The sequence below is a fragment of the Copadichromis virginalis genome, linkage group LG16, assembly GCF_057382275.1.
Source record: "Copadichromis virginalis isolate Kocher_CV1m ecotype Utaka linkage group LG16, C_Virginalis_male_GT1.1, whole genome shotgun sequence".
Lineage (NCBI taxonomy): Eukaryota > Metazoa > Chordata > Actinopteri > Cichliformes > Cichlidae > Copadichromis > Copadichromis virginalis.
Window position 1 is genome coordinate 22,591,371 of NC_140633.1, and position 16,362 is coordinate 22,607,732.

Below are 16,362 nucleotides of genomic sequence, written 5' to 3' on the forward strand. Positions count from 1 at the left end.
ATGTTTGCTATTTGGTCCTAAATAAAGTGTAAAATGTTAGAACACACACAAAAACTAGAGCTGAGACCGCTGATGATCCGGTTGTGTAGTTACCACAAACAAGTCATTTACCAAAATGCTCCAAAAGCCGCCAACACCACAAACAAGTTCAAGAGACGAGGCCTGGTAGCACCTACCTATCATGTTAAGTGACCTCACATCAAATGATGTATGACTTTAAGCTTCATAAAATTTTAACCAGTAGCTATAAAGACGGTCACCACTTTATTATCAGGGTCTGTGCAGATGTTAATTTTGTAAATAAATCATTGTCATTTTATTTTTATCAGCCACCTTTGATTTTCTGACAAAAACAAGATGTTAACTAAATAAAACTGAATGCATGGGAAATAAAATGATGATAATGATACTGACATTTTTTGTCAATGACAAAAAAGATCTGTAGAAACGTGGTCCAATGAGAACTAATTAAGTTGTGTAGAAAGGTGGGACCAGTTTAGAAGTAATGCAGTTAGAATGATCAGCATTTGATCTGCCCCTGGCAAATGGTACAGCACAACTAGCTCCCATGTTTCTTGTTTCTCATGAAAATGCAATAAACAAAGGACACATTTGTCACAGTTCAAAAACGGGTAAAAACAAAACAAACCTTTAAACTATATATTTTAGTCAAGTGAATCTTTAGATTTTCAGTCAACTAAAAATAGACTAAAACAGAAATAACTGAAATGCCTAAATCACACTAAAACTAAATCATAGTTAAAGTGTTAAATGTAACACTGATCTGTGGGGATTGAGTTGTTCATGGAGTCACCCTAAAGTACTGCAGCAGTGTAACGTACTGCATTTTTGGCACTTACTGGTTTCATTTCTTTAATGTTGATAGTTTCCTTCTAGCATTTGGTGACTGCTGGAATTTTGTATAAACTTGTGGCTTCATGTCTAAACTATATTTTTAAAGTACGTCAAGAAACAAGCTTTTCATCACCAGCAACCTAAGCTTCAAGTTTGGTCCTAATTAGCAGATGAAAAGTTATAATAGTGAACATGGAAAAGATTAAACATTGTGAGCATGCATACATTAACCTAAAACGTCATTAACCAAACTAACTTAGCAGCACTACCACCTACTAACTCCCAAGGCAGCTTCTTGCTGAAGCAATATTTTTCCTTTTTCTGTCTCAGGTGTGGAAAACAACAAAGATGAGCCCAAAAAAGTTAAGCCTGTTGTGCCTGTAAAGTCTTTTAAAATCAGAAAAGGACAAGCTAATATAAATCCAGCCAGAGAAGAAGAACACAGTGGGGCCACAGAATCTGGTCTGCAATCATCCACTGCTCCTAAAAATCCAGGTTTGAAAGTATACCATGAAAGCTAGATTCAGAATAGTCACAGGAAATTTTTTTACCTTTTATCCATATAACATATTTTTGTCCTTTTAAATTCACACATAGATATTTTGGATGACGTTGGAAGAGCTTTAATTGTCATGTGAAAAAAACAATACAGAAATCTTTTTGTTACTCTTCATTTTACCAAAGATTATATTATATATTCTATAATAATTCTATATATTATATTATAGAATTCTTATTAATATTAATTAACATCTACATCATCATGACGTCTGGAGCATTGTATATAATTTGGGTGACAGTGGAAAATGTCTTTTTGTTATCTAAAAAAGAATTTGAAAACCAGCATTGAAAAGATTTTGTTACTCTTTGAACCAGTCGTCATCCTTTGATGATTACAATAACATTTCCTAGTTTAGAAGGAAAACATGTCTTTAAAAATTACTTTACTTGGTTTATTTTAATATATTTATTGGGAAATGGCTTCTTCGTTTTCCTGACCCATCTTTACACCTCACTGGAGAAAGACTGGTTTAGAATAAACCAAGTTTCCCTCCAAACTATTTAACCCTACTACCATCTTTTAGCAGACTAGTGGATTTTTTAAACTTTTTTCCCCCGTTTGTTTCAGGATCAGAGCAACAGGAAGATGAGGAACCAAAGGGTTCTACTGAAAATGGTTCTTCAGCTAACCAGCCAAGTTCATCTTCGATCAACAAGCCACCTGTTGTTGGGGAAGATGTCAGCTCAGAACAGGTCACAGAAGAAAAAGAAAAGGAATCAGATGACAAGACAAAGAAGGAAGATCCACTGACCGTTCCTGATCAAACAGGTGCAGAAACAACAGCTATAAACTGCTTTTTTTTGTTTTTCTGGTACAGAAAGAGTCGCACTTTGAAAAAGACTTCATGAAAATAATGAGCAAACATGTATCTAAAGAAAACAGTGAATAAGATGGTGTAGGTGTCCAGGAAGAAAGAGATAAGTGAAACTGCCTTTATATAGTCTGTAGTCTTGGAGCGCCATAATGTCAAAACTATTCAACACCAGTACCTTTCAATACTCCTCTGATATTATACATACAGTCCCTCATACAAAAGATCAGGACAGAATAGGCAAAGATCCAGACAGACAGACAACATATTAGAGGCAGACAAACATACATTTTTTGACATTAAATCCAGTGAAGCATAGAGAATATAAAATTAGCTCTTTAATAGGATTGAACAGAGTAAAGAAAAATGTACATTTTAGAAGATGGCATCAGACAGTATTTGTCTTAAATCAGTAAATAGTATGAAGAAACACTCAGGTGCATAAGTTTATTTTTTGGGCCCATGAAATATTATTTTGCAATTTTTTCCTCTGCATATCACCACAGTGAAAGTTAAGTCAAACAATCAAGATGTGATTTAAATGCAAACATCCAGCTTTAATTTAAAGGGTTGGATAAATATATTGCATTACTGTTTAAGAATTTCAGTAAGTTTTTTAAAACATACACCTCCATTTTCAGAGGTTCAAAAGTAATTAGACAGTTGACTGACAAGTGGTTTAATGGCTGGGCCTGTCACCATGTTATGACAATTTATTGTCTTAATATGTCATGACATATTAAGACAATAAATTATGTGGTTGATATTTTGAAGCATGGTCCTATATATATTCATACATGTACACTTTGCCTGTCACATGTTTGCTATTTGGTCCTAAATAAAGTGTAAAATGTTAGAACACACACAAAAACTAGAGCTGAGACCGCTGATGATCCGGTTGTGTAGTTACCACAAACAAGTCATTTACCAAAATGCTCCAAAAGCCGCCAACACCACAAACAAGTTCAAGAGACGAGGCCTGGTAGCACCTACCTATCATGTAAAGTGACCTCACATCAAATGATGTATGACTTTAAGCTTCATAAAATTTTAACCAGTAGCTATAAAGACGGTCACCACTTTATTATCAGGGTCTGTGCAGATGTTAATTTTGTAAATAAATCATTGTCATTTTATTTTTATCAGCCACCTTTGATTTTCTGACAAAAACAAGATGTTAACTAAATAAAACTGAATGCATGGGAAATAAAATGATGATAATGATACTGACATTTTTTGTCAATGACAAAAAAGATCTGTAGAAACGAGGTCCAATGAGAACTAATTAAGTTGTGTAGAAAGGTGGGACCAGTTTAGAAGTAATGCAGTTAGAATGATCAGCATTTGATCTGCCCCTGGCAAATGGTACAGCACAACTAGCTCCCATGTTTCTTGTTTCTCATGAAAATGCAATAAACAAAGGACACATTTGTCACAGTTCAAAAACGGGTAAAAACAAAACAAACCTTTAAACTATATATTTTAGTCAAGTGAATCTTTAGATTTTCAGTCAACTAAAAATAGACTAAAACAGAAATAACTGAAATGCCTAAATCACACTAAAACTAAATCATAGTTAAAGTGTTAAATGTAACACTGATCTGTGGGGATTGAGTTGTTCATGGAGTCACCCTAAAGTACTGCAGCAGTGTAACGTACTGCATTTTTGGCACTTACTGGTTTCATTTCTTTAATGTTGATAGTTTCCTTCTAGCATTTGGTGACTGCTGGAATTTTGTATAAACTTGTGGCTTCATGTCTAAACTATATTTTTAAAGTACGTCAAGAAACAAGCTTTTCATCACCAGCAACCTAAGCTTCAAGTTTGGTCCTAATTAGCAGATGAAAAGTTATAATAGTGAACATGGAAAAGATTAAACATTGTGAGCATGCATACATTAACCTAAAACGTCATTAACCAAACTAACTTAGCAGCACTACCACCTACTAACTCCCAAGGCAGCTTCTTGCTGAAGCAATATTTTTCCTTTTTCTGTCTCAGGTGTGGAAAACAACAAAGATGAGCCCAAAAAAGTTAAGCCTGTTGTGCCTGTAAAGTCTTTTAAAATCAGAAAAGGACAAGCTAATATAAATCCAGCCAGAGAAGAAGAACACAGTGGGGCCACAGAATCTGGTCTGCAATCATCCACTGCTCCTAAAAATCCAGGTTTGAAAGTAGGGATGGGTATCGTTTAGGTTTTATCCGATACCGGTGCCAAACCGTTACTTTTGAAACGGTGCCGGTGCTTAAACGGTGCTTAAACCGGTGCTTAAAGAATGGAGAACACAAAATTTGTCCAAAAACCTCTCATAGTCAGCTGTTTTTTTGTAAAAAGATAACAATGTTAGCCTTTTCTGCAGCTATAGGGGATTTATGGCATTACTCTTGGCTGGAAGCAGTGCTTAAACAATGGAAAAAACACAAACTTTGTCCAAAAACCTCTCATGTTTAACTGTTTTCCACTTTTTCTTTGGTCATTTTAGCCTTTTTGGCCAGGGTGAAGGGAGTATCTGCCATCAAACAAGAAGACAGCCGCATGTAGCTATGATGATGTTTGCTAGTTCACCTTACAAGCATTAATTTAATAAGTGGTTAGCCTACTCAACGTAAATTACACACGAACAACATTAAGCTACTCACGCAGAGAAGAACGGCTGCTGCTGCCATCATCATCCGTCATCATTTCTTTTTTTTTTTCTTTTTTTTTTTTTTTTTTTTTTTAAATGACATCAGAAACAGCAGTATGCGACATTACGTGATGGCAGAGCTTCAGTTCATCCTTTGTCTTTTTTTTTTTTTTTTTTTTTTTTATAAATAGGACAGGGGGAATGAATGAGAGAAAGAGGGGGAGAGAAAGAAAGAAAACCAAAGGGGAGAAGAGACGGTGAGAGGGGGGGGGGAAGAGAGAGAAAAAAAAAAAAAAGAACTCCTGGGTCACCTGTATGGAGAAAAAAAAAACAAACAAAAAAAACAAACAGAGGAGACAGCAAACAACAAAGAGCAACATAATAATAGAGAAAACAAAGCACCATCACAATAAACTAGCTAGTCATAGATATCAATATTTACTAAATAATAAACGATATTGTGCAGCACGCAAGATAGACAGCGCACAGTGTGCTTTGAGGCAGCAGCCAAGAAAGCTTTAGTCCGCATCTGTGAACACCCGTGTGCATACCTGTGTGGATCAGCATGCTTGCATTCCAAAGGTTTCTCCATGTAATGATCTGCTAGGGAGTGTGGGGGGGCCACAGCCCCGTCCTCCAGGGTGTGAAGCGGGTATGGAGGAGATCAAAACTCCAGACATCCAGAGGCCCCCAGAACACAAGAGACCATGGAAGACCAACAGAGGGGCAGCCGCGCCACTGTTCCAGTAAGAGCTGAGGAGAGTCCCAGATGAGGGCTCGCCCAGCAGCCGCGGAGCAGAAGTCAGGGGGAGTTGCAGTGACGCGCTCGTGAGCTCCGCCGGCCCCCAGCTGTGCCTGAGTGACCGAGCCCCAGGCCGAGAGGCCGGGGGCACCCCACCTCCAAAGGGGCCCGAGCGAGCCCCAGGCCCCAGGCCCCGACAAGCGGCCGCCAAGGAGTGAGCCGGTGTGTACCCGGACGCCCACCCCCAGACACAAAGAACCACCAACACACCGACACCTGAGGGAGTCCGCCACCGGCAGGGGAAGTGGTGGTGGGTGGAGATAGGCCTCCAAACCTTGGAGGGCCTGAGGTGTCCCCAGAGAGGTGGCGTCTGATACCCAACCTGACATATAGACACAGACATACAGGCACCCACAGACACAAACATCCATTCCCACCCTCATGCTCTCATATGCACTCACTCCACACTCCACCAACGTGGAGACAGACATAAAGAGACGCTGTACACACAATCACACTCCCCAAGCGTACTCTACAAACCGGGTCTAGGTACCCTTGCCCCTGGAGGGGGGAATTGCACCCAGACCCAGGTGGTGTTACCCTTTTCCCTGCGGTGGGGAGAGGCAGACCACCCCGACTCCGCAGCAGCAGGGAGGCCCCACACCCCAGACCGTCATCATTTCTGCTACACTGGTAGGGCTAGGGGCCAGGACTCTCCTCTTCGTGTTTTTGGGGGATGTTGCTAACTCCGAGTCCGATAACAGGCAACCCACCCGCAGTAGATGTGCTCGGTGTGAGGTCTCGCAGCAAGCTATCATACGGCGCATTTCTGGGCTTTTAAAAAAAACGCTATGCGTCGCTAGGGCTGGGCGATATGACCCAAAATTCATATCTCGATATTTTTTAGCTAGATGGCGATATAAGATATATATCTCGATATTTTTTTAAAGCCATAAAGTAAGAACAAAAAGAGAGTTCTTAGTCAAAGCTGTGTCCCAGATGTCACACAGGCACTTTTATTAACATAAAGCATAGATGTACATGAAAAAAAACTACTCAAAAATAAATTATGAGCATTTATTAAAAATAATGCTCCATAAATAAAAGTAGTATGTTGTTTTTGTCCATAACAAAAAGCTCACAATTGTGCAGTCAAAATGTAAACTAAAAGACGCTGAGCATAATAACATAGGCAGATTTCACAGCTGCTCTGTTCCCAACTTCTACTGCGTGACTGACAGCCTTGAGTTTGAAATCCTCTTTGTAACCATGTCTCTTGTTAACAGGTGACATTTATGGTCATTATACACACACAATACGGTAATATTACGTTGAAGCACAGTGCGTATTACTACGTGAGGCTCCTCGGTAGCCGCTCCGACAGTCCATCAAGCGGTGCAGCCCCGTAGCTTACCAAAGTCGTACTAAAACATTTTTTGACAGATTGCTGAGCGCCGTGTTCCACATAAAATCGGTTCGCGGTCATCAAGCACAACCAGAATTCATACATAAGGCGCGCTGTCAACTTTTGAGAAAATGAAAGGATTTTAGGCTGTGCAGCCCCTGTGGGCTGCATGGCGTTAGCGTGGTTAGCTCGTTAGCATGTTGACGCCGTCCAGCCCCACGCACGGAGGAATGCGCAGTAACTCGTTAACGGAGATTTGCAGTGTTCATCTTGTCGCTGCCTGCAGGTGAAGCTATGAGGGAGGAGGGGGAGTTGTGTTCAGTGAAGGAGAGGCGAGGTGGAGTAACGTTGCGTAAAGACAAAAGTGGACGAAAGAGAGGCAAACTTGTGGCTCCACAACTATAATTATAACGTATATATTGATATAAAGGATATGGTCACATCTTATATCTCGTATAAAAATATATCGATATTTTTTAAAAAAACTCGATATATCGCCCAGCCCTATGCGTCGCCAGGTGTTTCATCGGATTCGAGGTGTTACCTCCTTTGACAGTATCACAGTATCAGCTTAAAGCACTTGTTGCAGGCTGCTGAGTTTGCATATTTTGCTGTGAAGTACAGCCAGACTTTTGACCGCTTTGCCTTGGTCATTTTTAATCTGTAGCTCTGCTCTAAAAGAACGTACGTACCTGGCCCCGCCTACTATCCTTGGAAACATAAAATGATTGGCTAGAATCTAAAGTGTATCACAGCTCAGGAAAAAAAAAACACCGAAATAAAGCACCGAAATGTTTGCTGCTTTTCGGTCTGGTTACTACCGTTTATGTCAGAACCGCGGTACCCATCCCTATTTGAAAGTATACCATGAAAGCTAGATTCAGAATAGTCACAGGAAAAAAATTAGTTAGCAAGACAAAAGCTGACAAGTTTTTGAACATGAAATATAATTTGGTGTTTAGGGTTAGTGTGCCAAATATTTGACTGTTTCTCTAACAGACAAAATGATTCACTGTTGTTTAGTGTGCTTTTTGTATTTTGAGTATTTTTGAATAATTTAAAATAATTTAAAGTAAAATTATGCAGATTTTATCAATGTGACATATTTTTTTCCCTTTAAAATCACACAAAGATATTTTTGGATGATGTTGGAAGAGCTTTAATTGTCAGGAAGAAATGTGAAAAAAAAACAATACAGAAATCCTTTTGTTTCTACTCATTTTACTGAAGATTATGCATGTTTTAAAAAGGGCCATTTGTTTATTGCTAATTATTAAACAGAAACTGAACTAAAGTTTTTCTGTACCTAATGTCACTTCTCACTATGGCCATCAAAGTTGATCACAGTATACATAACATTATAATCAACTGGACAAAAATAAAGAAGCCTAAAAAATAACAATAAAAAACAAACCGATAAATAAGTTTTTCAAAATCAATTTGCTGTCAAATTTATGTTTCTTTCATGATTTCTCTGTGCTTTCTTGCACTGTGAAGCACTTATTTCAAACACTTTCACTTTATTAGAGCAGCCGTACCGAGTAAATCAATGCAAGTAACCAACGGGAGGAGCATTTATTGTTAACCTGTAGAGTTTATGGTTTAGTGTAGGGTCAGTTGTATTTGTGTCATGATACAAAGTACAAAGTATGTGGCAGCATCACTGTCTTTTATTGTTTATACTTAACAGTTCAGTATTTTCTTTCTATCTACGAATTCTAGTTTATATACACATTACAACTTTGAATATGCGCTAAATTCAGTTGACATTTATTTTGATTAACTATTTTAATGCAGTCTGTGGCTTTCTTGAAAACTGTTTTTTTTGGCTATGACCATTTTGATTAAACATCCAGTGAATAGGACTAGTTTATTTTAACTGTAAAGTATTTTTCCCTGTTAAAGATTTATTTTATAACAGGTACAGATCAGAGAGGAAAGGAGGGTCAGAGTGCTGATAGAATGACAAATGTCCCAGGTCAGAATCAAAGCCAGGCCCCTGCAGTACCTCTTTGGTATATGGGTCAGCTGCTCAACGAACTGAGCTATACTGGTGTCTTTGACTACAAGTTATTAACAGACTAGCGCACATTCTTTTTTTAATCTTTCTACTGTTTATTTCAGACTTGGTGAAAAAAGCAGATGACGACCAAATGTCTGCTCCTGAAAATAATGCCTCTCTGTCAGCTGCAGAGCCGCTTTCATCTTTGGCCCCAGCTTCTCCAACGATGGCATCTAAAAATGATGCTGGGGAAAATGTGGATGGCTCCAACAAAGAACAGGCTACTGGACAACCTAATAAGGAAATTGTTGGAAAGTCATCAGGCTCGGGGGAAGGAAATTAATCTACTGTCATAAATGGGAAAGAAGAGTTATCTACCATTCCTTATCTGAATACTAGAGAGAAATGAGCACAAAAAGCTACACGCTTGGGAGAGGACAATCAGCAAGAAGTTTCTGATCATATCAGGTGGTAGAGGTGATGAAAGCAAAGAATTCTGCCTCGGGACAAGGCAATAGTAACTGTAACCCTGTAGCAACAGAGCCCGATCATTAAAAAAAGGCTAAACTAATGAACGCCTTTCTAAAGATTCTGATGCAGCACATGCAGCCCAGTAGCATTGTGTCATTTACATACAATTTTCTCAAAAGTACTGTCTTTTCACAAATGTTAGCCTTTTTCTCTCTCGGTTCAGTTGAGCTTTCAAACAGACTGAACTTACAGTGCTACATTCACCCCACATACATGTAAAAAGAGTAAAAAATGATTTTTTTTCTCATTCAAGTGAGTGCTTCCATTTGTGTATATGAGATTCCTTTACAGTGAGTGAGTGTGTGCCTGCTAAATGTTATTAGATTGGATCTTTCATCCACAGGGTACATTTACATGTAATCCAGGCATAAAACACAGGCATAAAACACACAGGTGAGGCAAACAAAGGTGAAACCACAAAGAATAATAGTAAAGTCCACCGTGTGGCCTAGAATAAGAAAAAAACAGACAGGAAAAGCCATGATGAAAGGCTATAGTGGAAAGGCTTTCAGAAAAGAAGTGAACCTATTGATTGTAGTTCAGAAGGAAACAGATCTCAAAACTGAAATTGTAAAATCTTTGTAAAGATCCAGTCTACAGCTGAAAAGAGTGTAGATGTCCTTCAGTCTGAGTCAGAACAAAGGCAAACAATTATTTGTCAAGAACCGAAGTTCAACACACAAGCTGGACCCAGGAGCAGAACACACACACAGCGGTACAAGAGAAAAAATAAACTTTATTATAACTGAGAGTGTCCCGGGAGAGTAGAAGGGAGAAAACGCACGGAACCAGAGAAACCGAGGGACCGGGAGAAGAATCGCGCAGGAAACGCCGAGAGCGGGACCGTGGGAGGCTGAAACAGAAAAAGAAAAAAGGATTATTGGGGTGCGGGTAAACCGGCAGCATACGAGGGGAGGTAGTGTACGCGTCTTACGATGATAGCGGGGCCAAGGGAACCGGAGGGAGGGGTGAGGGTCCGTGGGGAGAAGCTCCAGAAAGGGCGAGGCGGCTGGGGTTGATCGTGATCCAAATTCTGGACAGGCAGGTGGACAGGCTGGTGACTCAAAACACGCCGAGCAGTGATCGCTGAAGGACGATTACGGACTGGCGTGGAGCAGCAGGCTGGGCAGGATTAAATGGTCCACCTGGCGATCGCCTGGGATGGGATGCAGGTGTGGAGTCAGCGGCCACGCCCACGGGAGTGGGCATCCCATCAGCACCTCAGACGCCAGGCCGCGGACCATGACATTATTTGCTCAGCGAGGCCAGAAAAACAGACAGATTAACGGTAGGAGACACTGAAAACAAAAGCAGACAATTATATCAGAGACTTAAGACCGGAGGTCACCATTCATTTTGTTTTTTCAAAGTAGATAAGATATCAAAGAGCTCCTATAAATCAGCAAATACTATTATGCTAACAAAACAGCTTCTAAAAATACCACAGAGTTAGTCATCTTACAGACCACTGCAGAGGGCTGGTCTGAAATTATGCAACAGAAATTACATGAAATAATGTATTCTTGTGTATCTTGGCACTTCTAGTTAGTGAATGTGTTTGTTTGACAACTACATGTAAATATATTCTTTTAAAAATGATGATGATGATACAGTATGTTCAATAGTATTTTAAAAGCTCTAGCTTTATGTGTATGTGTTAAGGGGAAATTTCATTCATCACAATCTTATACAGTACAGTTTTACTGTGACAAGATTAAATTAAATTAATGAAAGAAAAAGGGTATTTGTTATGCATATCTGTAAGAAAATAAAGTCATAATGGCAATTTGTCTGCATATCTACGTTTAAAAGGTTCTTTAGAGTATTTTTATGCAATTTTTTAAAACACTTTTGCAATAACAACTGAAATTTCTATTAACTTATGATATAATTGCTATCGTTCATTAATTAATTGTAAATTAAGTTAGAATGGTGCTGTGGCATTTTGGTTTTCTTGCTCTGCTCTTTTTGTATTAACTTTGTTACGTTTCTTTCAGTTTTTCACAAAAAGATACTACAGCAGTATCTGACTTTGATGTAAATGTGCTATACATGTCTATTGACATAACCTGAGTGAAGTAAACTTTAAAAAAAAATTCCTTCCGTGTTTGTCGAGTTAAGACTGCAGATATATAATCTACCCTCATGTATTGCATCAGTTGATATAAATTGTAAAACTATTGTTCTGTCAATAGGTGGCAGTGTTTATCAGCTGTTACATTAAGCCATCAGCTGATTTTTTCTGAGAAATTATTCTTTTTTAGACTTCAGTATTGAGATGATTGAAGGACATTTGTTTCTCTAAAGGCAGGAAAACAAACTGAGAAACATACAACAATGAAATATTGATTTTCAGAAATGTATTTAATGTCATTTTTTAAACATTCAAACATTCAGATGTGTGGTTGAGATCAGGGTAGTGTACCTGTGAAGTGTTGCATAAATGCATTGTGAAGATCTGCATGAATCCAGACTGATGTTGAAAGGATGTCTTTCACAGCTTATCAGTGAAATAGACAGTTTCATCACTCCATGGAAATAAAGGACTGCATAGCTAACGGTGAATTCAGCGAGGAGCAGGTCAGTGACACGAGAAGCATAACCATCAGGCCATCTAAACCGCTCAGTGATGCAAATACATGAAAGGCAGGTTCGACCCACCGCTGGATGACAAGCTGGTGTAGATTTCTAAGGGCACTGCGTGGGCCATGTGAGAAAGTCATTCATGATTAGTTTAACCTCTGAGTCACACAGAAGTCTGTGATCTGCTACCATGTGACCCGTGGGTTCATGGCACAAGCGGAGAATGAACGCTATCATATTTCTACGGCTATAACAAAAAGCAGGGGAATATTAGAGGTTTGAATTATTTGTTGGCGCTGGTCTCTGCCTCTCCGAACGAGTTCAACTGAGATGCTGTGTCGATGGCAGCAGAAACACGGACTCTCGCATCCTACCTTATAATCTTCTAGAGGAGTTGCTTTGTTTTTTTTCACATTAACAGTCTTTGTTTGTAGGAATTGATTCTCAGTATTGATTGTTACAGCAGAAGGGCATTTTAAGGTTTTCCTGTATTTTGAAAAATGGTTTGTCAACCTATTATATTGTACAACTGGCCGAGGCATGCCCTTTATTGTAAGAAGAAGTCGTTCTCTGTGTCACTTCATATAGCGAGATTACGCTGGAGTGTGATAGTGCCTGTATAGACACTGGCCCAATTACACTTTCCCCTTGGATTGTTTATGTCCTTTTGGCCTTGTTGCAGTAAGAGAGAGTGAGAAAAAAAGAAGAATGGGCTACCCTCCAGAACTGCTTTTTATACCAGGTTGATTAGCATGCTGGGTTGTTTAAATTGCCTCCTGGAGGGCTGACGTGAAATCGAACAATATCCTCTGGCTTTAGAGACTAGCCCCAGAGCTTCTCATTTATTTTTATGCAGAGTTAGGACAGAGCCTTGGCACTGCTCCACTGAGGAGGCTGAGCCCAGGGAGGCCAGGCCTGGGTAGATCAGGACAAATCAATTAATATCAGCTCAGTAAAAGTTCTTGGCTCTCTCTCTGGGCCATACTTTACTGTGACACTGCAACCTGGGCGCCACTGTAATGATGTGGCTAAATTGTTAAGTGAAGCTGAGACATAATAATGAAATAATATCCTGTTCTTGCCTATCTCTATAAAAGGCCTCTGTTAAGGCTTGATTTGTCTTCAGACCCTCCGCTGTTCCAGCATTAATACCAAAGCCAAAGCATTGTTTTTCACTGTTATTATTATACTTCATCATACAGGCTTTTCCTCTTGGGTGAGGATGTTTATGACTATACTTGGCAGAATTCAGCCTCTATGCTTTACTAACATTTGGTCATCATGTAAAATTCAAGCGTGCCCAAGGCAAAAGGATTATTATACCCACGGTAGTAAGCACACAGTGGAAACACTCATTAATATCCTACTTACATACCTATAAGGGCTACAAATGGGATAGATAAAATAAGTGCAAGGTAGAAGAATGAAACTTGTTTGGTTGTCCTCCCTGAACCAAAAATGATCTCAGTAGTAAGGAATAATTCCCATAGCTTTATCTTGGTGTCTCTTAATGAATGAGGCCTTGCTGTGTGATTGGGTGTGGGTGTGTGTGTGTGTGTGGGGGGGGGGGATTGGACATACAGATCATAGAGATTTGTGAAGGTTTAACGTTGTCATTATGCCGCTAATAAAGAATTTAATTTAACAGTGCTATCTACTGTTTGCTTTTCTCTGAACAGCACAAACAGATTATTGATGTATTACTGTTGACTTTAATAATCAAAATAAATTGCTGTTAGACCTGCAGGGTCAGTGAAGGTGTGCATGGTAGCAGCGTCACGGTGGATTCCTTCACACATCTGTTACACTTAAAAATAAGAAAAAAAATTCTTAGAGCAAGTCCTTATGGTCTGGCTAGACTTTGAAGCATTTTTTGTACATGCACACTTTCACTGTCATAGATCTTCCCAATTATTTGCCTTCTGATGCATCCATCCATCTGTTTTCGTCTTTGCTTATCCAGTTCAGGGGTGTGGGAAGCTGGAACCGAGTTCCAAATCTATAGTGAAATCAGATAGTATTTTCTTCAATGCTTTTTTTATGGTTCCTTTGGATAATTTGCTTTAGAAACATGTCTCATTTATATGGTATGAAGAGTATGTCTTTTGTCAACCATTTCAAAGCATTAATTTAAATAGCAGTTTTGGTTTGGGTGAAGAAATCACAAACTGCATGTGACAGTTTGACTGGACCATCATGACTTTTCATCTGTTACACAGGTACCCAAAAATTAGACCTAAATGAAGATCAAAATATTAGCACACACACAAAAACTGGAGCACAGACTTCCTGGATGGTCTGTTTGTGTAGTTATCACACAGCAGGTCTTATTACTTGCAAGAAAATTACATTAAAAATGCTCCAACGACACAAACAAGGTCAAAGGGTGAGTTGTGGCAGACAGCTGGAAGCAAAGTTAGCACCTACCTGTCACATAAAGCAGGAAAACATAAAATAATGCATAACTTCAAGCCTTATTAAAATGTAAAACTATAGCTACAAAGGACAGTAGCTTTTGGCTAGGTCAGTATTTTAGCATCAGCGTTTATGAGGACTGGCTTGTTCTGAAGTCACCATCAAGTGGTAGATTAAAGAAATCGGCACACACTGATTTGATTTAGTATAAACTTTCAGCTGCACTTCTATACTATTGTTTAAAAGTTCCTTAAAAAACATATTACCACCAGCCTAAGCTTCGCGTTTGGTCCTGATCACCAGATGAATATTTATAGTGGTGAAGATGGGAAACATGAGGCGTTCAAAACAAAGGCGTGTTAGCATTGTCGTTGTGAGCATGTAAGCATTTCAAAGTGACAAATGCGCTGCAAAGCATTAACAGCCCTTGAAAGAGAAAAATAAAATTGATGACTATCACATTTGCACTTTGATTTACATGCTGTACGCATCAGATTTCACACAGTTTCAAACAATCACCACTGTTTGTCAAACATAAGGTCCATCCAAGCTTACTTTGCAAAGCAAAAACCATTTTTCAAACTCTCCAGCAGCCATTGCTAATTAACTGAGGAGGGAAACAGCAATTAGAAATGTATAAATGCATGAATTCAGCACCATGGACAGACAGTTTCTGAGAAGCAGCAAAGGGAATCGCTTTAATTTTGTTTCTCAACAGCAGAGGTGCTAAGCTCCAGTTCTTTATTTGAACAAGCTGCCTGTCAGAGTGCCACGCTGACGTATCTTTGCTTGTGCACTTGCAAAACCTGACACAATTCTCTCGTGGCAAAATGGAAAACACTTGCAGCACAATGCCTGCTTCATATCGTCTGATGGGAAGATTAAAGCCAAGCCAAACAAAATTCGCTGTCTTCGGCTCGGAGTCGGTCGATGGCGAGACCACCAGAGGGGAACGACTCACTCAACTGCATATGTCATCAGATCACATTATCATTGATCTTTGTTTCCCAATCTCGTCCTCTGTCTGTCTTTACCTTCTCCAGTCTGCCCTGTGTGTTTTCCGTAACATTTCCCATGGCTCAGTGGTGCCTCTTGTCTCAGTGTGTGCGATAGTGTGATAAGAAACTGCAATGACTTCACCAGAAGAACATCCGGATTGAAGTGTGTAGAGATGCACTTCTTACATCAGTCCATTTTCTAACATTTTCTCAGCTGCTTATCCAATTCAGGGTTTGATAAGCAGTTGTGATTGGACAAAACAGGGCTGAGATACACTATTGCTAGAAAATAATGATACATATGTTTGGCTTTATACGACTGTTATTATACAGTAATACTAATAGTCATATACTGTACTCTTGCTGATAACCTCTCTTATTAGAAATAATGTGCTAGGGGCTATAGCGCTGGGTAAGCACTGCTAGTCTGATGTTGTACTTTTCTACTTTAATACTGTTTTAGCTTTCATTTCATACCCTGCTGTTTGCTACAATACCAGAGCCCCTCTAATGAAGTCCTCACATAAAGGAGCATCGTTCGGAGCAATCATTCAACAAATTCAGTGCTACAGTAAACAAAAATGTAACAGATGCTTTGACTGTAGCATCATGTGAAGTAAAGCTGTAGGTCTGATCTATCAGTTAACTTCAAACAAAGGACAGCGAAAGCAAATAATGAAATAAATATTTTGCCTGTTTGCCCTTTGCCTTTAATACACCACCGGTTCTCCATGATGCACTTTGCTTTAAAATTACTTGGCAGGTAAGTTGTTCCAAGAACTTGCCTCAGTTCTCCTGTGGATTCAGGCTGTCTCGCTTGCTTTTCTCTC

General features: G+C 39.3%; 1 protein-coding gene across 7 annotated transcripts in view; it reads left to right on the plus strand.

Moving 5' to 3' along the window:
• The window catches only part of LOC146690762 (uncharacterized), a 29,424-nt gene extending 18,285 nt beyond the window's left edge, over positions 1 to 11,139 (plus strand). For 4 of the 7 annotated variants that reach the window (XM_085433847.1, XM_085433845.1, XM_085433840.1 and 1 more), the window contains 4 exons: positions 1,186 to 1,350; positions 1,985 to 2,185; positions 4,231 to 4,395; positions 9,128 to 11,139. In XM_085433847.1, the coding sequence (XP_085289973.1) occupies positions 1,186 to 1,350; positions 1,985 to 2,185; positions 4,231 to 4,395; positions 9,128 to 9,348 (752 nt within the window). In that variant the 3' untranslated portion in view covers positions 9,349 to 11,139. The remainder of the gene's footprint in view (positions 1 to 1,185; positions 1,351 to 1,984; positions 2,186 to 4,230; positions 4,396 to 9,127) is intronic. The other 3 variants (XM_085433844.1, XM_085433842.1, XM_085433846.1) reach the window with 3 other exon arrangements.
• The last annotated feature ends 5,223 nt before the right edge of the window (positions 11,140 to 16,362 follow it).